The following is a 26,114-nucleotide window of genomic DNA, read 5'->3' as shown; positions in this document are numbered from 1 at the left end:
TGCTGAGTAATTCCTTCTAATATTATTTAGGGACACTGCTGGCCAAGAGAGATTCCGTACAATGACTACTAGTTATTTTCGTGGAGCACATGGATTTGTTCTTGTCTATGATATCACAAATACAGAAAGTTTTCAAGGAATCACTAATTGGATGAAAGCTATATATGAGGTAAGCATATCAGATTATTTCTAATGGAAAAGTACTTCAAAATAAGATCTTTTATAGGTATCTCATAAGGCTCACCTGGATAGCCCAGGTGAGCCTGATCTCCTCAGATCTCAGAAACAAAGCAGGGTCAGCCTAGGTTTGTAATTGGATGGGCGATCTCCAGTGAAGACCAGGGCTGCAGACGCAGGCAATGGCAAACCACTTCTGTTAGTCTCTTGCCATGAAACCCCGCCGGCGGTCACCAGAAGTCATCTTTGACTTGAGGGCACTCTCCACCACCACCATGTCACGATAGAAGGAAAAATGGTTATCCTTCGAAAAAAGTGTAGGTATTTTAACTAACTAATGAGAGTGTTTTAGGATTTATTTGCACATGATGTGCCTCCTGAAGTTTACTATCAATAAAATGAAAATCATCTTGTGGCATTCTTACAAAAGCATTTTACATTTTTAGTACCTAGCATAATTGAACTGGGGTATTTGACCTGCGATCTTAGCAGAAAGAGCAGAGTTATGCGAGGTTTTGGTATCAGGTGTTTTTGCTTGCAGTGGGAGGCTTTTTCACCGAACCCCTGTAACATCGTCGTCAATTGCTTCAGCATTCTGAGTATTCATGTTATTGAAGTACTCCTCCTTGTGGCTGAAGACAGCAAAGAATCTTGATTAAGAGCAGGCTGTTAATCTTAAGAGCAGTGAAAATAAGTCTGTATTTCTCTCGTAATGGAAGAAGTTCTGTTCCCTGGTATGAGAGATGAATGCAGGCAAATAATTGCTTCAGGTTACATGATGCAGTGTGAGAATCTGAGTACTGTTTTAACATTTCAGTTGAAGTAATAGGCGTGTGTTTTAAAAAATGCATTGAAAGTTTTCATTAATCAGTATCTTCTATTTATATTTGAAAAAACAGTTCTTAAGCTAATAACATACATAGGGAAATGTTTCTTTAAAAAACTTTTCTGTTCATTTCGAATTATGCATATAAGTAATTAAAAAAAAATCTCTTCTCCAAGTAAAGTGATATGTTATTTACAAACATATAAATAGATAAAATCTATTTTAACAAAATGACAGAGTGCTTGTCTATTTACTGTATTTTAGGGATTTGTTATAATTTTATGAAGAACTATTAACCTTCATGAATAAACCTCCAAGGCCTTCCAACACCCAGCATTTTGGGTTTATTAGTCCAGGTTAGATTGATTCATTGTTCTCGGCCTGTGCTTTGTACTCTTCCAATGAGCTTACGTCATTTTAAAGACTACGTTATGCTAAACATCAGGTGCACTTTTGAAATGGAATTAATTAAGAGATTTAAAAGATAAATTGGTGATATAAATTTATCTAGTGCTGAACTGCTAAAATGAAGCAACTTACTTGTGACTAGGCATACAGGCCAATAATAATATGACTCTCCTGTCTTTTCATGAATAAAGATGTTTTCAGAGGATGCATGTATCTGTCTGATGACCAGGAGCTTCATTCTGTGGTATGAATCAAAAGTGTGAAAGTGCATTCCTAAATAAAGTTACCCCTTCTCAGCCCATTGACTTCAGTGGACTTAGAATTTATTTATTTAGTTGTTTTATTTAAATCTGTACCTATATCTATGTATCTGTATACCCCCCCTTTCTCCTAAGCATTGCAAGACCCAAGGTGGGTAACAATAATATAAGCAATTTGATAAAATAATAAACATTAAAACAACAGATATAAAACATTGAAAACTCAAATAAAAACATACTATGCCTGTACTAACGTATTCCCCCTTTTGCCCAGGCTCAGGTGCCCCAAAAGCTCACAGCGTTGCCACAAATGCAGAGTGTAACTCTGCTTAGGACAACAGAGAATAGGACAATGGAGAATTGCTGTAGCTAAACAAGAACCACTTAAAGAGTCAATAGTCAAGCCAAGTGCCTGATAATAATAGTATAAGAAGGGTTGTCAGGATTTAGAAGGGGGGTGGGAGTATTACTGTCATCCATTCCTGATTTCACTTAAAGACATAAAACATCACAAACTTTACAACATACAATGTTTTACAAAGGGCAGGTTCTATTTTGGAACATAAGACATATGTATAAATGTCATCAATTACCCTAAAATTAGGGGTGTATCTAGCACATTCCCATATTTTATGTTACAGACTGAGGGAGGCATCTTGTTCTCACATTTTGTGGAAATTCTCACTATACTGTATGCTGTGACTATGGTCACATTCAGACACTGCACTTAGGCAAGATTACCAGTGCGGTCCTAAGCAGTTTACACCCTTCTAAGCCATTAACATCAATGGGCTTAGAAGAGTACTTAGGATGGTACTGTAAGCCCGAATGTGCGCAAACGTAGCTTGGTGCCATGCTTGCAAGCACACCTTAATCTTCCCTTCTCACACTGCATGTGAAGGAATCCTGGTTTGAAACTAATTGTGTTTACCTGTGAAATATGATTTGTTTCTCCTTCCAAGAAACTGGGATTCTACTCCTGGTTTAGAAGCCCTGTTTGGAGGAGAGGGGGTGGGTGGTTAGGTGAAATCCAGTTAAGCAGCGTTCCTGCATTCGTATGTCACAGGCAATGAAAGTGAGTTTTAAACCCAGATACCTTCATTGCATGCCACACAAGAAAGAGGGGGAAGGAGTGAGTGCTACGTGTGAATATGGCAAAAAACTGGCTATATGCATCTCCAAGTGTCAGCTTGATATGACAGCCGTAGTTTTGTATTTCAGTTTAGTGATACTTATTGTTTGTTTGTTTTACAGAAAGCAGATGAAAATGTAGAAGTAATACTGTTGGGTAACAAGTGTGATAATGAGGCAGAACGTGTAATTCCAAAACAAAGAGGGGAAAAGGTAGGCATCAACCACAAATACTTTCTCTCACCTCTTAGGAGCATTTGAGTGTAAGTATATAAATAAAGACTGTGATATTATTAAGAATTGTAATTGCTTGAACATTGATTGTTTAAGAAGAATAGTATATTTAAAAAATTATTTAAAAAATGGTACACTAGAATTTCTCCCTCCAGGGCACAAGATGTTAGTATCTATAAAATTTTGTTTTTACACTAGGGCATTTTCAAAATATGCTTATGAAACTACTAAGTTTAATACTTAATTTTTGCCTGTTGCTTTTTCTGAAGTGTGCTATAAAAACTGTGTTGTTTTGAAAAAAGACCAATAGAAAAAAAGAGCAAAAACATAATACAACACTTAATTTGGAATTCTGCGAAGGCCCATTGGACTAGTATCCTTTGGTAAGAACAACTGACAAGCCTTTTGTTAGAGCAGAGTGGCCACCTGGCCTGGAGAAAAAAAAATGTCCTCTCCATAAGCAGGTGATGCAATTCACCTCCATGCACTGAAAAGCTTCAGCTGCCCATTTCCACACTTTAGTTTGCATAAATATTACCTTTCTTCAAACCCATTTGTTTGATTTACTGAAGAGATGAAGTTTTCATGTGTTCAAGGGGAGAATCATGAGCTTAGTTGTTCTTATGCTTATTAAATATGAGCTATAAAGCATTTGCTCACACAGATTCCTGTGCTAGAAATGCACAGTCAGATATTCAATCAAAACCTGAATGAAAAATGCCCCATTTGTTTATATAGTTATCACAAGAAAGGGACCTGCAAGGACTCATGGGGAAGAAGAAATCCCATTTTCCACTGCTGACTCCCCTCTTGCTGCACTTCCCCTCTCACCTCTGTCTACCCTTCCCTTTCCCCTTCCCTTTGTTCTCCCCCTCTACCTGTTTGACTTTTCTTCATTACCTGTTTGTTCAGCCCTCCCTTCCCCCTACAGTTTGCCTACCACTGATCTTCCTTTCCCACCCCTACCTGTCAGCTCACCTGCAAACATGGAGAGAAGCAAGTGTGTGAAGCAAGCAGGCTGGCTCTAGTGTCCCCTCTGTCCTGCTGCTGGTGGCCATGGCCGGCATGTTTTTGCAAGTCTTCTAGGGCTGGCAGCATTTTTGTTTTTTTGGCAATTGCTTGTACAGCGAGAGGGGGAATTAAAAATGGTTTGTTTCGACAAATATTGGGTTTTCCTTAGGTTTGCAGACAGCTGCACCTAGCTGTGGGTGGTTTATTGTGGAGATATTTTGATCAACATGGTGGCGCTCCATAGGGATATTAAATATATAAACCAATTTAAATTGAAGGAGTTATGACAATAATATTTGGAATTTTTCAGCTCTGACTGTTATTCTGGCATCTGCTTATCTGCTTTAGGATTCAGAAAGCTGGGGGAGGGAGCGACTTAGCATATACATAAGTTATAGGTTCATTTACTAGTTAATAGATTTACACACAGATTTTGCCTCCAAAATGGATTGCACTGGTTGATTTGTCTTCCCAGAATGCTGTTAACATCAGTCACACCTTGCTGGCTTGGGTGAGGGCTCTGTTTTAATTCTGTAGAACAGTGGGTTGGATCCCTTGATCTGTGAGCGCACAAAGCATCTCCCTCTCTGGGAGTCTCTTCTCCCAGGAAAGCTGATTCCCAGGGTCATGGGATCTGTACAGCCTGATAACTGTATGTGTCAGGGAGTTGCAGGGGAAGGAGATCAAAACCACTCTACACTCTCCCCCCGCCTGTCTGTCACAACTTCATTCAGATTGTATTTTTTGTATTTAAGAGACATTTCTTTGGAGCCATTTACACACAACACTCTTAATGAATGGCCAAATATGAAAGTATGCTCACATAATTTTTGTCTCTGTGAAAACTCACTAACCAGAAACATGGTGTGAGGTTCCTGAGGCCTCAGAGGTGGAGTATCAGTATCGCCCTTATTTCAGGTGGCTGCCTCCTTATCTCATTGTTGGCAACCCATGCTAGTGTGCCACATGACCTTACTTCCCAGTGCCACCTTTGCCTATGGGCCTGTCGTCGTTCAGCAGCTGCTGAGTCTGTTCTTCCAGATAGGCATAGGAAGCTGGGGCCTTGGGATGATAGACCCTTCCTTGCTTGGCTGCTTGCTGCCCACTCCTGGCCAGCTGTGCTTCCTGCCTTGCTTGATGCTCTCAGTCCTCCTGAGTATTCGCACCTCTCCCAGCCTGCATGCCAGGTCTGTGGCCTTCCCAGGGCCTTTCGCCAGGCACACCTCCACCAACTGCTTCTCCCAGGCGCTCCTCATGCTGTTTACGCTGCAGCTGCCATCTCAGCTGTTTGTCGCTCTTGCCTCTCACTCCTCTCTTCAATGTTTCCACCGATGCCTACCCCCGCCACTGGCTGGGCATCCACTTTTACAGCCCATGCTTCTCAGCCTCAACCCTGCCTCTCCAGCGGCATCCCCACACCTTCCCAGGCCCAGCCATGTTCTCTTCTGGCCAGGCTCATCAACGCCACTTGGGCATTACAGTCTTTAACAATTATTTCATTTAGTAGCAGAACTTCATTTAATCTCCATCTAAAAATACCCACTTTCCTTTGATAAGACAAAGTCATAGGGTTATGATCTGAAAAAGTCTTAGCTAAAATCTCTACTTTGGAAATGTTGGTAGCTAAGTCTCTTGATGGGAAATTCATGTCTGTTCTTGAAAAGGATCTATGCCTTCCTGAGAAGTATGTATAATCTCTAGGATTACCATTTTTCTGTCTCCACAGATCAATCAGTCCCAAATTATCCATCAAATCAAAACAATTATTTGGTAATTTACTCTGGATTAGTTTGATAAGTTTCTCAGAGCGTCTATCAATTTTGGGGGCAATCACTCCATTCTAATTCTCCATCAAACACCAACTTTCATAAGATAAATCTTGTCAGGGAGTCCATACTTAAAATCCACCAAAATTCATTTTGTGCATAGGTTCCCACCACAAATGTTTTTGTACCATTAAAATCAAACCTCTATACCAACATATCTTCCGTAATCATCACTCAGTACCAACTTAGGTTTTAAATTAAATACATAACTACTCCTTTGTAATGTCTGCCAAAATAAATTCTTCACTCAATGCTTTATAAACTAAATATTTTGTACCCTTTTTTCTAATGTGAGTTTCTTGTAGACAAATAGTGAAATACTTTTTTCCTCTTTTGGGGGAAGGTTGCCCCATTAATGTTCCATATTAAATATTTGTAATCCATATTGGAGTCCATTAAAAATGGGGGGAGGGAATAAAAATGCAAAAAAAAGAGGGGGGAAGTTAATATTTAATACTTGTGGCACCCAATTCAGGTTCCTCTTTGCTCAGATCCTATTGCTGCTCTAGTGGCTTTCCTGTTGAACTTTCTGATGGCATCTTGTCTCAATCACTGTGTCTTTCTAAGAAATCTCTAGCCTTTTGGACCGAATTCAGTCTAAATCTTTGTTTTCTGAATATAACCACCACCCCTTCCAGAACATCCTATCAAAACCCAATCTTTTCCTGTCTTTCTTACAAAGTGAACCAAAATGTTTCTTGGGACATATCTTGTTTTTCATCCACGGTCTTCCTGTGCAGTCCCACATGGGACTGCGCACGCGCAGGCCTGCCGATACCGGAGATTTTTATAGCTCAAAGCCACCAGGGGGCGCTCTCGCCTTCCACCGCGCATGCGCGGCCATTTTCCCGCCTAAATGGACTATAGAAGGCGGAGCGCCCCACACATACCCTCAGTTTCCTTTTCGCCGCCGATAGATGAGGTTTTTAGCTCTTCTACTCGTTCGCGATGTCGGATACTGCTTTGTTCAAACGATGCGTCTCCTGTAATCGAAAGATGACCAGGTCAGACGGCCATTCTAATTGCCTTTATTGCCTCGGGGAAACCCATAATACCCAGGCCTGTAAACATTGCCGTGCCTTTACTTCGAAGGCCAGGGCGGAGAGGGCGGACCGTTTGCACGCCTCGCTGTGGCAACGTGCCATGTCTGTTGTGGACCCTCCGGCGAAGGCACCTCCATCTGCTGCGCCCGGATCCACTCCTCGGCCGGCCGAAACCGTGAGCTCGAGGACCCCTCGCGCCTTACCTTCCCCGAGTCATTCGGAGTCGAGACCGAGAGATCGCTCGTCCTCCTCGGTTCGGAGCGCGTCGGAACCCGCACCGTCGGTTCCGAAGCTCCCTCGGAGCCGACCGCCCTCGACTTCATCTGCTGCACCAGCCTTGGATCGAGCTGCGTCTCGGAGCCGGACGCCTTCGGTGTCACGACCGACGCCTCCACCGTCTCAGGGTGCAGTCGCTTCGGAGACAGCGGGAGAACCATCCGCTCCGTCCGACTCTGACAAGCAGAAGAAGAAGAAGAGAAAACATTCTTCCAAAAGGGACAAGGCGGTTCTGGAGCAGTTACTTTCCTCTCCGCTACCGGCCCCTTCGGGTGCGCTCGGTTCCGACCCACCGGAAAAGAGGCGCAAAGATCCCGACCCGGTTCCTGTCTTGACCTCTTCCCAGGAGGACCCGGTTCCGGTAGAGAAACCCCCGACCCCTACGGGACGCCCGCGATCGACCTCCCATGAATCTGGGTCCATCAGATCGGGTCGGAGTTATCGAAGTGGATCGGGCCGTAGATACAGCCCGTACCCGACTCGGAGCCGATCGAGGGAGCGATACAGCAGTGAGGGCCTGGCGGCCTCATACTACAGGGGGGATAGTCCGCTCCGATCGGACCGCTCTTTTCGAGGGGACTCGATGTCTCCTTCCTTTCGGATCCGATCCTATGGCGACTCGCATGGAACACCGCGCCTTTCTGAGGTTGATTACCATCGGAACCGACCAAGGGGTTATGAGTCCCCTCCTTCGGATTCGCCTGATGCTGAACTTGGCCCAGCGGAAGAACCTTCGCCGACGGACGACTTCAGAGCCTATAATGAATTGCTTCAGCGAATGGCTAAAGCACTGGATTTGGAAACGACCTCTACGGAGTCGAAATTTACTGATAAGATCTACCAGCATATCTACTCGGGTTCCACTCCTTCCGTAGCCTTTCCGCTGATCGATGGTTTTGTTGAGTTGTGGAAGAAGCTCAATGCTAAGCCTGCTTCTATCCCCGCCACTAACCGAAAAGTGGAAGGCCTTTATCGTACAAAGGACGAAAACCATCCGTTCTTGGCTGTCCATCCACCTCCTTCCTCCTTAGTCACTGAGGAGATGCAGGCAAGGGGCAAACAAGGTTCCATGTCGGCTCCTACTGACAAGGACAGTAGAAAGATTGATACTCTAGGGAGGAAATTGTACACCTCTGCTGCTTTTGCCATCAAAGTGGCTAACTATGCGGCTATGATGTCGGCTTACCAGCTCTTCCTGTGGAAGAAAGTGGCTGCTTTCCTTCCCAAACTCCCTGAAGACCAGCGGACCCTCCTGCGTGTCATCCAGGAGGAGGCCACCCGCCTCTCGAGGCACCAGATTAATACGAGCAGGAGTTTGTCCGATACGTCTGCACGTTCCTTGCTCTCTGCAGTGGTTTTGCGGCGATTTGCGTGGCTCCGCACGACTGCTCTCCCGCCTGAGACGAGGAACAAAGTAGAGGACTTACCTTTTGAAGGGACACTCCTTTTTTCTGAGAAGACAGATGAATACCTGTCGAAAAAGAGAACGGATCGTCTCACAGCACGGTCCTATGGTGTTCTGCACCAGGCTCCTCAGCATCCCGCCAGACCTTACTTCAGATCTTCTCAGCGGGGCAGATCATATCGGTACCAGCCTTATCAGGGGTATTCGTATCGGTCTCAGAGGAGTTACCAGAGCCCTCAACAATCCTTTTCCAGGCGCAGACAAGGTCACCGTCCCAAGCCTGGTTCTCAGCATCAACAGGCTAAGGACGCCCCCCACGCCCAGAAGCAATTCTGACAATTACAGGGACCTGAGCCTATGTTTGGGTTCAGGCTACATGCTTACTGGAGGGAGTGGCTGTCCATCGGTTCCGATGTTTGGGTTTCTGATATTGTTCAGTATGGTTATAAAGTTGAGTTTGTGAGTTTACCTTACCTGAGTCTCCCTGTCTTTTCTTCCGGACCTCCTCATACGGAGATCTTAACTGAATTGGCCACCCTGATTCAGAAGGGTGCAATTGAAGAGGTGCCCTGTGATCCTGCCCCCTTCGGTTTTTACTCTAACCTGTTTCTGGTGGAAAAGAAAGATGGCGGTCTTCGACCCATTTTAGACCTACGGGCCCTTAATAAACTGATAAAAATTCGAAAGTTTAAAATGGTCACTTTGCAAATGGTTTTGACCCTTTTACCTAGACACTCCTGGTTTGCTGTCCTTGATTTGAAGGACGCTTATTTCCATATCTCCATTTTTCCTGAACACAAGAAGTATTTACGTTTTACTTATGATGGTAAAATTTACCAGTACCGGGTTTTACCCTTTGGTTTAGCTACTGCTCCTAGGGTCTTTACGAAGTGTATAGCTGTGGTGGTGGCCCATCTGAGGTTACAGGGCTGTCGAATCTTCCCGTACCTGGATGATTGGCTCCTGGTTGGAAGTTCTGCTGATGACGTGTTTACCCAAGTGTCCCTGACCTTGGATTTATGTCTTAGGTTAGGTCTTTTCGTTAATCAGAAAAAGTCAAAATTGACCCCAGTACGGTCTGTACAATTTATAGGAGTAGTCTTGGATGGGATCAAGAATGCTGGCTTCCTGCCCTCAGACAGGGCGGCCAGGATTAAGGGCATGGTCCTTCGGCTGCAGCGCTGCCGTTTTCAATCAGCTCATTTTATCCAGACTCTCTTGGGTTGTTTGGCCTCTACTACGGCTGTGGTTCCGTTTGCCAGGCTGTTCATGCGGCCATTACAAATGTGGTTTAATGCCAGTTTTTCTCCCAACTCTGATTCCCAGAACAAGCGTTTGTCAGTCCCTCGACGGGTGGTAGCCTCGTTAGAATGGTGGTTGGCAGATGCGAATCTATTTAAGGGTGTGGAGTTTGGCTATCGTCAAACTCACTTGTCCATAACCACTGACGCTTCCCTGTTGGGTTGGGGAGCTCACTGTGAGGGTGCTTTTGCTCACGGCACATGGTCTCAGGCCGAACGCTCGGAACATATTAATCTCCTTGAGCTTAGGGCTATTTCAAATGCACTGATCTCCTTTTCAGATACCGTGCGCAACAAATCAGTGCAAGTGTTGACGGACAACACGACTGCAATGTTTTATGTCAACAAACAGGGTGGCACGGCATCGGCGACCCTTTGTACCGAGGCGATGAAGCTGTGGACTTGGGCCATACAGAACTCGGTTTGGCTGAGAGCGGTACACATCCCGGGGGTGGAGAATCTCCAAGCAGATCAGCTGAGCAGACTACACCGGGATGTTCACGAATGGTCTCTTCGGGACAAGTACCTCGTTCCGATCTTCTCGATGTGGGGTTTCCCGGAACTGGACCTCTTTGCCACACTGGACAATCGCAAGGCCCATCGCTATTGCTCCAGGGGGGGTCTAGGCCCCGGGTCCGATGGGGATGCATTTCAAGTCGAGTGGTCGGGTCCTCTGTGTTATGCATTTCCCCCATTCCCCCTGTTGGCCAGGGTTCTGAGCAAAATCCAAGGGGAGGGGGCGACGGTCATACTGATAGCCCCTTTTTGGCCGAGACAACCTTGGTTTCACACTCTCCTTCGATTGCAGTCGCAGTCGATCAGATTGCCACTCGTTCCAGACCTTCTGTCCTGGCACGGGGTTTTGCATCACGACATTCAACGACTCAAACTGACGGCGTGGCTGATAATTCACAATCGGGGTTTTCTGAAGCTGTAGCTCATGTTTTGTTGAATGCTAGACGCCTTTCCACGAGACAGTCCTATGCGTTCAAATGGGAACGCTTTTCTGGGTGGTGCCGCAACCGGAATTTGGACCCTTTCTCTTCCTCTTTGCCTGAGGTTTTGGAATTCCTTTGGGAGATTAAATTAGGGGGTTTAGCCAATAGTTCTGTTAAAGTATATTTGGCAGCAATTTCGGCATTCCATCCTCCTATAGATAGGAAATCAGTCTTCTCACACTACACTTCGAAATTGTTTCTCAGAGGACTGAATAATTTGTACCCCCCTGTTCGGGCTATTGTCCCTCAGTGGTCTTTACCGCTAGTTTTGACTAGATTGATGTCTAAACCTTTTGAACCTCTAGCTACCTGTCCTTTACGCTACCTTACTTTGAAGGTGGCTTTCTTGGTGGCGATCACTTCAGCCAGAAGGGTGGGGGAATTGGCTGCGCTTTCGTCAGAACCCCCCTATTTGAAGTTTCATGCGGACAAGGTGGTCTTACGGACTAAAGTTGACTTTTTACCTAAAGTGGTGTCTCAGTTTCATTTGTCTCAGGACATTGCCTTACCTGTTTTTTTCCCGATGCAGTCTTCTGATGCGGAGAGGGCCCTCCATTCGTTGGACGTGCGCAGGGCTCTTCTCTTTTACTTGGATCGTACCAAGCCTTTTCGTTTGGATTCTAATTTGTTTGTCTGTTTTGCAGGACAAAAGAGGGGAAAGAAAGCGACATCTCAGTCTATTGCGAGATGGGTTGTTCAAACAGTTTTAACATGTTATGATTCTGCTCATTTACCTTGTCCTTTGGAGGTGCATGCCCATTCCACTAGGTCCTTGGCGTCATCTGCGGCTCTGCTGAGAGGTGTTCCTCTGCATGACATCTGTAGAGCGGCGACGTGGGCTTCAGCGGATACCTTTATCAAGCATTATGCGCTGGACGTTCTGGACCGGAAGGAGACTGCAGTGGGCACCGCAGTGTTGCATTCTATTTTTGAGTGACTTTACTGTGGCACCTCCACCCAGGTATTAAGCTTTATAATCTCCCATGTGGGACTGCACAGGAAGACCGTGGATGAAAAACAGGTTTCGCTTACCGTAACTGTTGTTCATCTAGGTCTTCCGTGCAGGCACACATGCCCTCCCTCCTTCCCCGCTGTATAGTATAATTGAGAGTAGTACGGCGGCGAAAGGGGAACTGAGGGTATGTGTGGGGCGCTCCGCCTTCTATAGTCCATTTAGGCGGGAAAATGGCCGCGCATGCGCGGTGGAAGGCGAGAGCGCCCCCTGGTGGCTTTGAGCTATAAAAATCTCCGGTATCGGCAGGCCTGCGCGTGCGCAGTCCCATGTGTGCCTGCACGGAAGACCTAGATGAACAACAGTTACGGTAAGCGAAACCTGTTTTTGTAAACCTGGAATTGATTCTATATACTTTATCAATTTCCGATTGTGTATCTTCCTTCTCACATTCTAAGAGGTTAGCCAAAGTTATGACCATCTTCTCCCTGATATCCTCACCGGCCTCTTTTGGAATTGCTCTAAACCTCAAGCAATACTCCTTCTCATCAGTTACACCCTTCTAAGGCCACTGACTTCAGTGGACAGAAGGTGGTAACCATGTTTAAGACTGCACTTAGAAATTTGTCTTTAGTTCAGTCTGGAACTATTTTTTTTCAGTGTCTACACTATGAATACTTAGTTTTTCAAATATATATGTGCAATAAACTAGCAGTCACTTTCTCAGTGTTCTAATCTTTACCTCAGCTCAGACTTCTCTGCCAACATTTTAGTTGGCACACAAGTCCTTCATCTTTCCAATACTATGAATTTCACTAAACCTTCCAAAATGTAGGCATGTGCATTCCTGATTTTCTCATGTTTTCTGTTTCTCGCCTCTAAAAAATCAGCAGACTCTTTAGAAATATTAAAAGTCAGGGATGTGTCCCCTGACTTTGTGTCCCCAAAATGGTTGCCAGAAGGATTTTTGATCAGTGTACACCTGGAGTCCTGTGCTTGGAACTTAATTCCAATCACATGTGGGACTAATTCAGATCAGGAGTGAGGCACAGGGAGAAGAGCATTAAGCCTTCATCACACCATTTCTCTATTGCATCAGTATGGCAAATAGCTGCTTTCCCAGATATTGCTTCAGTTCAGGAAAATGGTATCAGTGGAATGCTTGCTTTGTTCACATTTTACTCAGCTGCTGTCTGTTCCTCCCCCAACAAAGTATCCAAGCTGAGAAGAATGCTTGCTTTGCTCAGTGTAACCCACCAGCTGGGTACCCGGTTCTGGTCTCTGTATATCGCACTCAGCAGTTATTGCTCATTCCAGTCTTGCAGCATTCTCCAGCAGTATGCACCCGTACCAATTTCCTCCACTGGCCTATTTTGCAACCTAGCACATCCACAAGTGCAGCATCCACATCACTAACAAAGAAAAGGATAAACAGATTTTCAATACAATCCTAAGAAGAGTTACTGCAGTCTAAGTCCATTTTTCAATGAGCTTAACCTGGAGTAACTCTTCTTAGGATTGCACTGTTACTTTTTGCTCCATTAGCTGCACAATCCTAAGAAGGTCTATTCAGAATCCTACTGAAGTCTGCTCAGGGGCTTAGTCCCCACAGTGCGTTCTTAGGATTACATTTTAAATTGCTTTATAGTAAAATAAAATAGTTGGTTTATCAGCTTGCCCCACACTTGCTTACTGAAGGTGAGCGACAAGAATTCATACGGAGTTTCTAGGATAAATTTTGTTTGGATGAGAATCTTGAATCTTCCTAATGGAATTGATTAAAAGGTTTGCTCTTCTTTGCCTGTTGGCACAGATACCTCAATCCTTTTCCTTTGTTCCTCTTGTAAAACGTAACTAGTAATTAGAGCTGCTCAAAATAGAAGTAGATTCTGTGCCTTTCTCTGTGCTAACCTGCAGGAAAGACATCTATGAGGGAGTTACATTGAAATTAGGTAAAATAATGAAATAGGATGTTCAAAAAGTCATGCTGGTTCTTTCCTTCTTCGGTTTATTTGACCTTTCTTTCCTGTTTCTTTCCTGCTCTCCCACCAGGAGAACCTTGTGTTTTGAAAAGTATCCATGACAAATGTCACTGCAAACACAAAAATAGTATGTATTCAAAGCTTTATATAAATACATGGACTTTTATGTATTATATAAATAGTCTCAAATTTTTTTGAACACCAGTTGTATTTTAAAATTGGATGGAGACAACAGGATTTTTTTTCACTTTCAAATGCCAGCCATTTTAAAACAAGGACTCCAGATGGTATACTATGAGGATACTGAGATTGCGGGTAAATATCTCAAAGATTGCCATGAGTAAAAAAACAATTTTTTTAAAAAAGTTGAAACAAAATTAATTTTAATAAGAATGTTTCAATGTAGGGCTGGCAATGAGTATCAGGCAGAGCAATCCTAAGTCCTGCTGGGGTGGGGATGTACAGATGCCTGTGTAACTTCAGCAGCGTCAGTCAAATCTCAGAGAACTTTCAGCAGGGAGATACATCGATAGGCGAGGCCAGGAAGGCATGGCCAGCTGAGCACACTCTCTTGTTTCCACAAAAACTACAGCAACATCCACCAGTCCCATAACAGCTGCCATCAACAGCTCCGGGAATGGCAGGAAAAAGTGGAGCCCTAGCAGCAATTGCAGCTACCACCTGCTAATGCCACTCCCCTCCCCCACAGAGAGCAGGCAGACAGGGAGCAAAGACCCCATGACAACGGCACCCCAAGAAAGGCACCTGGCTCAAGAGGCCTCCTCCCCAGCTCAGATGGACACACACCCATGCGGCATACAGGGTGCCCATTCCATTTCTAGTAAGAGCCAGGCTGGCAGTCAAAGCACAACGCAGTTGCAAATGCCCCTCCACTCTGAGCCACATACACCCCTCCCCCAGAAAAGTAAAAACAGAAAGGCAGCAAGTCCAAGAAGTCCTAGACCAGGCTCAAATCCACACCTCCAACGCTCAGGACTAGCCCCCAAACCTTGCAGCCAGGAGAGGAGGTTCCCAAGAGACATGCCAAGAGGGAACCCTCTTCAACTCTGATGTTGCATGGGGCTAGACCAGTTGCATGGGGCCAGACAGAGAATATCACACAAATCAGCATGACTCAGTAGAAAGGAGCTGGAAGAGCATCCCTGCGGCTCCTGGGGCAACCCCACTTGGCCGGAGGGGGAGTGGCGGGGTAAAGCTCTGTGTCTGACTCCTCCTCCCTTGCAAACAGCAAAGGGGGAGCAGGCTGGCCTAACCAATGGGATATTCCAGAGATCCATCATTTTGGCTGGCACATTGCTCCACAACTCCTCCTCTGCCACATCCTTGGATGACCCCCCCCATGTGTTAACCATCTGCATGGTTTACCAAATGCCAGCAGTGCTGTGAGAGAATGTGGGATCCCCTTAGAGTCCCCCTACCCAGGACAGCCACACGTGAACAGAACTTCAAATCCCACCCCACTTCCTGCAGTATGCCTGAGAGGGAATAAGAGGCCTCAGCCTCCAAGGTATGTGGCTGGGCCAGCTCAAGCAGAGTAGTCCAAGTCCAGTCTGAAGTCTGAATATGTCCAAAGCCAGGAGTGAGTCTAAAGTCCAAAAACCAAGTCAGAAGGTCTGTAGGCCGATCACCGGTCAGTTTGAGGGCTACACAGAGTCAAGGTGCAGTCTGGAGGTCACAGAGCAAGGCAAGGGCCAGGCAACGTTCAGCGGAGTGGTTGCAGCAGGAACAGGATTCCGACTTGTTGGTTCCATGCTTCCTGGACTTCCGTGCCTGAATTTTATAGGCAGGTTGGGCTTGCAGCCAGCTGCTTGGGAGCTATCCTGTGGTCACGCCTCATCGCTCTTAACAAGCAGCTGGCGTCTGGCCAGGAGCACTTTGCCGCCTCTCCTGCAGCTCTGCACGTTGCCTTTGTCTGTGGTGCTCTCTTGGTGAGGCTGAAGGTTTGGATGTCCTTGGCTGCACTTCACCAATGGTGCTGGAGCTGGAGGGTGTCGGTGCCTCTGTCTCGGCTGGCTGAGGACTGTGGCTGAGCTTCACTGGTGGTGTTGGAGCTAGAAGGTGTCGGTGCCTCTGGCTCAACTGCTGGCTGTGGACTCTGCTCCACCAGCAACTGTTCATCCTGGTCACCAGCTTCTGCTGAGTCAGGGCTGGCTAGGCTGGCTACACGAGGATTCTCTCCTCCTGAGGAGTCCTTGCTATCACTGAGCCCCATGACAGTACCACTGGACCACAGGTGTCTTGTGCAGCAGAACAAAACAGAGGTCCAGTGGTTCCTGGAACACTTTCTGGAGCCACTTCATCATTACCAACTCCAAACCAGAGGCCAGAAGTGGCAGATGGGGGGGGGGAGTTGGGGCAGGGAGGGACATGGAGCTACGGTCATCCACACACAAGCAAACAGACAAGGAGAGAGTTGTGGTACAATCCTGACTTTTATTGACCTGCCAAGCATGAAGGGGATGTCTGGACACAGGTTGCCAGCTCCCTTCATCCAGGGTGGCAACTGTGCCTGTGCACGCTGTTCCCAGGAGCCTTTCAGAGGCAGGCAGAGCTAGCCCTTGTGCTATTTCTGAGTGAGTAAGGCAGACTTGCAAGTCGAATGTGCCTGAGGGAGAATGCTCCTGCAGCCAGGCTGGAAATGCAGTCTGAGAAGATTGCCGGGGACTGCGACCACCATGCTCCCATGTCTCCCTGTTGAATTGTCACCTGTCTGAAGGAAAACAGAGACCTGTGCAGTGATGGTATGGCCAGGTCTGCCATACCTCAAGAGGGTCCATGGCCCCATGAAGGGGTAGGAGACTCCCATATGCAAAGGCTGCTGGCATCCAAGTGCAATGAGGATGTCTCTTTTGAGTGCATCAGCTTGCTTTCCTCCCGCTGCTGCTGCATGAAGCTCTGAATGCGCCCAGGGGTTGCTTGGCCATCTTAACGGGAGGACAGCCAGCCAGCTCCAAGGCACCCCAACTCACAGTTGTGCCCTGGCCTCTACTGGGTGGGAGGGAGTCTAATCAAGGTAGTCTGCACATAGCCCTGTTACGGGCTATGAGCAAACTCCACCTTGAGGCAGTTCTAATGAGTACACTTCCCAGGGAGCTTCCACTTCTTTTAGACATGGAGATGGTGGCAAGAGGGCCAGGGTCTGGCCATTCCTCCCCAACATGCTACACTGGCCTTCGTTGTGAAGACCAGTAGTTTGTGGATGGCTTCTGCCCTTATTCAAGGGGAACGGGAGGTTGATGTGGATGAACAAGCCAGGGCAGCCAGCTCCTTCTTACTTGCCAGTGTGTCTTTGCCCCTTCAAGCCGAGACTCTGGAATGGGGGACTTGTTAGGGTTCTGGAACAGATGTTAGTCAGACATTGTAGACTCCTGGGCTAGGAGTGCAAAGTGCTTGCCTAATTTTTCAAAGTGCCCAGTCTGTGTTCTCCCTGCTACAGAGGTGCCTCACACCCTTAAGGCCCCACATTAGAGGGCTCTCAGACAGAGCCCCATGCCATGCCCCCTACTTACTGAGTTCATAGGCATACTGGATGAAGTTTATGTAGGATGGGAGGGGCATGATTGGGTGCCACGGAGGAGGCTTAGCTGTTGCTGGGGCACAAGCAGATTAGTTGCAGCTTTAGTTGACATTTTGTGTTTCTCCAGGCCATCTGGGCAGGCCTGTGCATGAGGGGCAGTCAACTTTTCCCATTACATGGATGCCTGTGAGCTACACCACCTTTTTCGTGGCATAACTTTTCTCCTCAGTTTGGGGCATTCCCCAGCCTGGTGCAGCTTAGGGATCTGACTGTCTCTCACCCTGCCCCGGCTCACCCCCTCCCACACCAGAGCTGGGATTTATGCTTCAGGTCTGCCAGTGGTGGTCTGTGGAGGCCCCCTGCCAAGTGCAGCAGCAGAGCGGCGTGTAAGAGGATTTTATATGAAGTACTCTGCGTTTTATTCATATTCCGCTTACATCCAATGACTTTATACAATTAAAGACACCAAAGGCAAAGGAATATGAGTTTATTTCTTTATACTGATAAGCCCATGACACATTGGTAAAGACTAGTTCTATTGAAGGGCTTTTTATACCCTTCAGCTCTAATAATTGCTATTTGTTTACAGAATATAAGATCCAATGGTTAATACAAATAATTCTTCAGAAGTACAGCCCTCCAAGAAACATGGCACCAATGGTCCTAAAGTGACAGGACAAATCAGATCTCATAGTATAAACACATTTAAATTTCTGAAGCCATACTTTTGTTATAGGTAAAAAACCCTAAGAGACTGCTTATCTAAGGCAAAAAAGAAAATGAAAACAAAAGAAATATTGACATTCTCTCCTTACCGTAGGTTCATCACGACCCACAGCTTTATCAGAGAGAAGGAATTTACCCATCGAGGCAGAAATTGCCTCCTGTGTAAGAGGGCAGCTTCAATAAGAGCTCATATAGGTAAAAGGTCAGAAAAATCCCTTTACACGGTGCTGAGAAGCTTTGCCAGCATAAATCAGTTTTATGATGGCGTAAGTACAAGATACATCAGCGGTGGGGCTAGTCGGCTTCTTAAGCATTTTCGGCACCGCTACTTAGGATTGTGCTGTCAGTTGTCAATTGACATGTTTTCAGATACTGTTGCTCAAATTTTGTTGACAGACGTTTCATAAAATGCCATATTTCACAACTGATATTTCCACTGAAAATAACTTACTGCTTGGTTTTTAAAAGATACTAGGTATGTTTTAAACAATACCCAAAGGATTTTTTCAGAACTATTACATTAATGTTGTTATACCTCAACAAAGATAAGACAAACAGGATGGAAAATTTTATTTATTTTATTAAATTTTAAATTTAGTAAAATAAATTTTACTAAATATTAAATTGTAATAAGTACTGGTCAGCTTATAAGTATGCATAATAAATTGTAAACAAGTATTTTTGTATATATGTACTTGTTTTCGGTTTATCTAAGTGCAGGAAATTCACAACTACCTCCACCCCACACACATCCCCAGTGACTCCTGCTCCATGACCAGAAGATGTCAAAATGCCGTGAGGATCCCTAGCTGAAATGGCCTGGGGGAAAATTGCTACCTGACCCCAAGATGGTGATTAGCATTACCCTGGGCATGGAAGAAGGGGCCATGAGAACTAAGCAGTGATGTAACTCTTCCTGCCCTTCCTCTCATGGTCTGCCTAGGTTCACAGAATCAGCATTGCAGTCAGATGGCCATTTACCCTCTGCTTAAAAACCTCCAGAAAAGGAGAGCCCACCACCTCCCAAGGAAGGCTGTTCCACTGAGAGACCGTTCTAACTGTCAGGACGTTCTTCCTAATGTTTAGCCAAAAACTCTTTTGATTTAATTTCAACCCGTTGGTTCTGGTCCAACCTTCTGTGCCAATGAAAAGCAACTCTGCACCATCCTCTATATGACAGTCTTTCAAGTACTGGAAGATGGTTATCATATCACTTCTCAGTCGTCTCTTCTACAAGCTAAACAAACCAATCTCCTTCAATCTTTCTTTATAGGACTTGGTCTCCAGACCCCTCACCATCTTTGTTGCTCTCCTCTAGACACGTTCCAGCTTTTCTATATCCTGAAATTGTGGTGCCCAAAACTGAACACAATACTCTAGGTGAGATCTAACCAGAGGAGAATGATACCATTACGTCGCGTGATCTGGACACTATGCCTCTGTTGATACAGCCCAAAATCACATTTGCCTTTTTAGCTACCACATCACACTACTAACTCATGTTCAGTGTATGATCTACTAAGACCCCTAGTTCCTTTTCACACATACGACTGCCAAGGCAAGTCTTCCCCATCCTATTATTATGCATTTGATTTTTCCTACCTAAATACGGAACTTTGCATTTATCTCTGTTGAAGTTCATTTTATTTGTTTTAGCCCAGTTTTCCAGCCTGTCAAGATCATCTTGTATCCTGACTCTGTCTTCTACCATGCTTGCTACCTCTCCCAATTTAGTTTCACCTGCAAATGTATTAACAATAATAAAAACAATCAACAATAACAACATTTGATTTATATACTGCTCTTCAGGACAACTTAACGCCCACTCAGAGCGGTTTACATAGTATGTTGTTGTTATCCCCACAACAATCACCCTGTGAGGTGGGTGGGGCTGAGAGAGCTCCCAAGCGCTGTGACTGACCCAAGGTCACCCAGCTTGCTATGAGTGGGGAATCAAACCTGGTTCTCTAGATTAGAGTCCCGCCGCTCTTAACTACTACACAAAACTGGCTCTCCTGCTATTCCTTCATCCACATAATTTATTAAAATGTTGAACAGAACAGATCCCAGGACCAATCCCTGAGGCACTCCACTTGTCATTCTTCTCCAAGAGAATGAGGAACTATTAACAAGCACCCTTTGGGTGCGATCTGTCAACTGGTTACAAATCCACCTAAGAGTAATAGGATCCAAGCCACATTTTATCAAGTTGTCAACAAGGATATTATGTGGAACCTTATCAAAAGCCTTACTGAAATCAATGTCTACAACATTCCCCTATCTAGCAAGGGAGAAATTTCTCAAAAAAAGAAATAAGGTTAGTCTGACATGACTTAAACTTGAGAAACCCATGCTGGTTCTTAGTAATCACAGCCATCCTTCCTAAATGCTCAAGGACTGATTATTTCTTATAAAACTTTTTCAGGTATAGATGTCAAACTGATGGGTCTGGTTACCCAGATCCTCCTTTTTCCCCTTCTTGAAGATGGTGACAACATTTGCCCACCTCCACTTTTCTGGCACCTCACCTGTTCTCCAAAAATTCTTTAAAATAATGGACAGAGGCTCAGAAATTACATCCGTGAAGTTTTTTTTAGTATCCTTGGATGCAATTCATCTGGCCCTGAGGACTTAGTTTCATTAAAACAAACTAGGTGATTATGTACTACCCCTGTGTTGATCCTTGGCTGTAACTCCCTTCCTCCATCATGTGTTCTGTTATTGCCATGTTGAGAACCATTTCCCTCATGGGAAGACTGAGGAAAAGTAAGAATTGAACAGTTCTTCCCTCTCTTCATCACCTGTTATAATTTCACTTTCCTGTCCCTGTAATGGTCTTACCATGTCCTTGCTCTTTTTCTTACTTTGAACATAAGCAAAGAACCCTTTTTTGTAGTTATTAGCATCTCTTGCTAGCCTAAGCTCATACTGAGCTTGATCTTTTCTAACACTCTCCCTACAAAGACTGGTTATTTATTTATATTCATCCTTGGTTATAAGACCCTCCTTCCATTCTGTAAATGAGTCTTTTTTAAAATTTCTCAACTCCTTCAAAAGCTGTTTATGGAGCCACCTTGGCTTCTTTAGGCTTCTCCAATTTTTCCTTTCCTTAGGAATTATTTGTGATTGTGCCTTCAATATTTTGCTTTTAAAAAACTCCACCCCTCTTGAGCTCCCTTCTCAAGTATTTCTGACCATGGGATTCTACCCAGCATAACTTTCAGCTTGTTAAAGTTTGCTTTCCTGAAATGCAACCTATATGTCTGACTATGTACAGTTTTTCCCTTCCTCAAGGCTGTAAATTCCAAAATTACATGGCCACTACTACCCGGGGTGCCTACTACTTTCACTTTGTCAGCCAGTTCTTCCCTGTTGGTGAGAATCAAGTCCAAGATCCCCTTGTTTCCCTCTCCACTTTCTGAAAAATGAAGTTGTTGGCAGACAAGTCAGGAATGTATTTGACTTTTCATTTTTAGCAGAGTTAGACTTCCAACAGTTATCCAGTAGTTGAAATCTCTCATGATTACTGTGTCCCAGCTCCTTGTGAACTTTGTAATTTGTTCTAGGAGCTTCTTATCCGAGTCCTCTACCTGGCTTGGTGGTCTATAGCAGATCCCCACCACAATATCACTATTACTTCTTAATCCTTTTGGTTTTACCCAGAGACTTTTTAAAAGCTCTTTTCGGTACAAATAAAGGAATTAATAGGTCTTTTACTTTGAATCTATTTCTTGCTGGAATGGGTAAAGATTTTAAAATTATGTTTAAACTGCAAGTTGTATTTATATGCCATGGTATAATTTAATTTAATTTTTTAAAGTTAAAATGTAGTACATCTCTTAATTGTATTACATAATCATGCAGTTATGAAAGTGAGAACCAGTGAGTGGTACTATTTTGAGGATTTTTGCTGTGGGTTAGTGAAATTGCAAGGACTCCCAGAAAATTGAAGACGGTTCTTTCCTAATTATTACAATTATTAGATAACACAGTGACTCAGAATATGTTTTCATCATAATCCTAAATATTTTACTTTCATATTTCAAAGTATACATGTGATTTCAATGTATACATATATTCATAATCAGGACTGTAAGATCCTGTTTTGGTGTTTTTCTTTGGAGGGGGTGCTATGAATTAGTTCTTCTGTTACTGAACATCAAAACACATAGTATTTCATTCCCTTTTGTTTTCCAGCTGGCATGGGAGTATGGAATACCCTTCTTTGAGACCAGTGCTAAGAACAATATAAATATTGAACATGCCTTTTCAGTACTAGCCCAAGAAATACTGGACAAGGTAGGCTTGTTGGAAGATAGATGAGAATTGAGATGGAAGCAAACGCCACACCCCCTCCCCTCATAACTAGATCACATCCTGTGAATGAAGAGATGTAGCTGAAGTACTAATATGAGCTACTTCTGAGTGTTGCAGTCTTTACAAGAGTAGTTTGGAAGAACGAAAATATATGAGCCAGGAAAGTGAATTTTTAAACACGTGGATCTACTGGGCCAAAAACCACACTTCCCTACCTTCCACTTTTCACGTGCTTTAATCGCGCTGGATTCTAACCCGCAATGTCCCAGTCTGTGTTCACATCCCTTCTCTTACTGCCGCTGCCTCGCGTTATACTTCGTCCACATCCCTGGTAGAATCATGCAATACGGGGCGGGTTTAGATCGGACGTAGCCGATGACATCACGTTCCTTTTTTTTTCTTTCATTTTTTCATCAGATTTCTGCTATAGTGTTTTTTTGCTAAATTGCTATGGCGAGGCCACACCCCTATGATACCTGTGATTGGTTAATGTTATTCTATGCCTTCTTCTTTGAAATCCATTGGACCATTATTCTGGCGGGCTAATTTGAACTTATATTTAAAGTGGGGGTGATCCAAACTCTCCAGACGGGCAAACTAATTATTTGATGCTTGAATGTAATGTTAGAATGACGGATTTCCACCATAATGGTAATTTCAACAGTTTAAAAAAAATTAATTTTAACAGCCACTGATATTTCCAACTGTTCAGCATCCTAAAAGTGACATGGAAATGGAAATGACGCCACCCCTTGATGTCTCCGTGGGGATTTTGGAGCACCCTGATTAAGATTTATGGCCAGGATTGTGCAACAATGCTGGGAAAGTCCCCTTTTTTAAAAAAAGGGAAAGGGCGGTGCAGGAAGGCATGCTGCAGAGAGAGTGGAAAAAATTGATAATTGCATGGCAAAGAGGGACGGTGTTCCGGAAAGGCTGCAAACACGGAAGTGGGGTGGTTTGAAGGGGGCAGTCTCCTTGTGAAAGGCTTCTATTTGTCCACATCCACGGTGAGAACCGTGCAAGAGAAGCGTTTGAACGCATGACAAATTCATCTGAGGCGCAACGCGAAAGATGCGAGAGAATGGTGGGATTGAGGTAAGAGTATGTGAACAGCCCTCTGAGAAGCGAATAATAGGCGGGAAAAAAGCAGAAAACTTGAGACATGTGGATTCGGCCCTGGCTACACATCTACAAACTCATCTGCAAAAGTGCTTCTGATTATGATGTAATTCAACTGTCATTGTATGGCCCAGGAAAATAAATAAGTTCCCTGCCTATTCTGAAGGTTTTCCCAATGATCGTCCTGACCAAAAACTGCAGGCTGTTAGGACGATTTGACCCTTTACATGGGGACACCAGTGGACTAGGGATGTAAGTGGATATTTAATCTGAATTCAAAATTTAGTCTTGAATGGATGTGAACTAGGTCAGATTAAAAACTTTAATTTCCCCATGAAAATAAATTCACCTTTTATATTGCAGTGATTTGAACACTCCTGAATTAATTACTGGCAGAACAGACAAAATCAAGAGACACTTTAAAGGCATAGTATATAATGAGGCCTGAGGATTGGATCCTACCACTCCATTCCACTGGTGTCAGCATGTTGTTCCAGCACAATAAGTAACCCACTGCTGATGTAAGAAGCTGCCAGTGGAATAGCTTGGTAGGATCCAGTTGACATGATAATTTTTGGTACTTAAGTATGTAGCAAGACACTTTGAATTTGTTTTACATAAACTAATATTCCCCTTGCATTTTATTATTATTGTCAATAACCATAAATAATAGTTATATAAAACTTGTACTTGCAATCAGAAATGCATCTTATTCATAACTGAGATAAATGAACACAGTAGGGACAGAATCAGATGTTGCTATTAGTTGATACTGTTAGCTGTAAGATGTGGTCAGATGGCTTCTAATTGAATGCTTTCACATTAATAAAAGCTTTGTTTTGGGTTACTTCTTCAGAGGAGTAATGCTTATATTTTGGTGGGCTGATAACCACTATCCCAGGAAATGGTCTGAGGACACACAATGCATGCAGTTTGCTAAAAAAGATAAGTACATCTCTGCCTAGATGGGAGATTGCCCGAGCCTCATGTCAGCTGTTTTGGAAGAAAGGAAGAGAAGCATGATACAACCTACTTCCAAATATAATTATTTTGGGACTATGAAATGTACAGAATGTTTCATATTGGTTTTCTGCAACTGAGGCATTGCATACATTTAGCACAGGTGCCACCTGCGGGTATACCAATGAAGCACAGAGCCGCAGTTATTAATGCCTCAGAGCTTCATCAATATTTTTCCCATGTCTCTTTGTCCCTTCTGAGTCAGAATCAACCACTTCAAACAGGGCTCTGGAGAGGCAGCATAACAATTTCCTAAATAAATAAAATATTTTGTAGCTGTTGGCATTTCTCCTGTGTTTCCCATCTGAGGAAAGACGAAGGCTGTTCTCTGTCAGTTGAACAAGGAGATATACGGCTTCCATGGGAAATGGAGAGGGGACCTGAGTAGATTAGCTGTCTGTAATGACCTGATCATAATTCACCATGTTTGTCTCAAAACACATGACAATTGAAATGGCAGAAACAAACAATAATTACTTCTTTTAAAGTAATACGATTTATTTATTTAGAATATTTATATACTGTCTCTTCAGAGCCATGCTCGGCTTTGATTCAGTGTTGCTGTGATACTTGAGCTAACCAATTTTTAAGTCATTAGAATTAAGTAATTAGCCAATGTGTGTGTGTGTGAGTATGCATGTGTTAACCTGCTGTGTTCTGCTGCTGCTGGTGACTACAGTTACAGTTTATGATATTATTCAGTCAACAGTTTCATCTAACCTAAAAGTACTCTTATGATGATAGCATGTCTTGTGGTAGGAATATATAAATATGTGATAGCAGAAGGCTTGGGGATTTACTGAGGAGAACTTACAGAGTGGTGGTAGAACAGAGTGTATTTCCTGTTCAATTGACTCCCAGGTTCCTGTGCATTGCTGTAGCAACTTGCTTTCCTCTGACTATTTGAAGGATGCAGCCATTTGCAAGTCAACAGTCAGATACCTGAGATTGGTCCCAAATGTAATTGGCTATGAAAGAGGAGGACATAAATTATGAAATAGCTCAGTAATAGATTTCCCCAAACAAGTATGTTTGGGAGGTAATTTTAAAGGTCAGGAACCAAGGTATTTAAAGTACATTGGTTTTATGAACAGAGGTGTTCATGCACTCTATACAAAAATACCAGTATTTTGGAGACAGCTGATGGTCCTCCAGAATGGTATTTTTGAGACTGTTGTTTGTGAGCTGGTTTGGAGTAGCATTCCTTAGCAGCATTAGGTGCCAACTGTGCTTCCTACGATTCCCCCTTCCCACGTGGTCAGGAGTAGAGATCAGAAGTTCCTCACTGGGTACTCAAAACAGCTCACAAAGGAACATAAAAATAAAATTTAAACAAACCAACAACTTCTTCAGCATCGTGGGCTAATCCTGGACTCACTGTATTGGCTCATTCAGAGCTACTGGCTGCAAGCTATCAGCCAAAAGTCCAGATTCCTTTTGCTCATATCAGAAGACTCTGGCCACACCCAGGTTTAAATACCTGTACCAGGAAGGGAACAGCAGCTCCTTTCAGATCTTATCATCTGACAAACATGGGCCCAAAATTCCCCTCCTTTAAATATGC

At 44.1% G+C, this 26,114-nt stretch overlaps 1 protein-coding gene across 2 annotated transcripts in view; it reads left to right on the top strand.

Moving 5' to 3' along the window:
• The window catches only part of LOC129333718 (ras-related protein Rab-10-like), a 48,621-nt gene that overhangs the window by 15,146 nt on the left and 7,361 nt on the right, over positions 1-26,114 (top strand). Inside the window, exons 3-5 of one of the 2 annotated variants that reach the window (XM_054985568.1) lie at positions 31-169; positions 2,926-3,015; positions 22,292-22,393. In XM_054985568.1, the coding sequence (XP_054841543.1) occupies positions 31-169; positions 2,926-3,015; positions 22,292-22,393 (331 nt within the window). The remainder of the gene's footprint in view (positions 1-30; positions 170-2,925; positions 3,016-22,291; positions 22,394-26,114) is intronic. The other variant, XM_054985569.1, reaches the window with a different exon arrangement.

This window comes from Eublepharis macularius, chromosome 7 (genome assembly GCF_028583425.1).
Source record: "Eublepharis macularius isolate TG4126 chromosome 7, MPM_Emac_v1.0, whole genome shotgun sequence".
Taxonomy (NCBI): Eukaryota; Metazoa; Chordata; class Lepidosauria; order Squamata; family Eublepharidae; genus Eublepharis; species Eublepharis macularius.
This window is presented reverse-complemented; position numbering and strand designations above follow the sequence as displayed.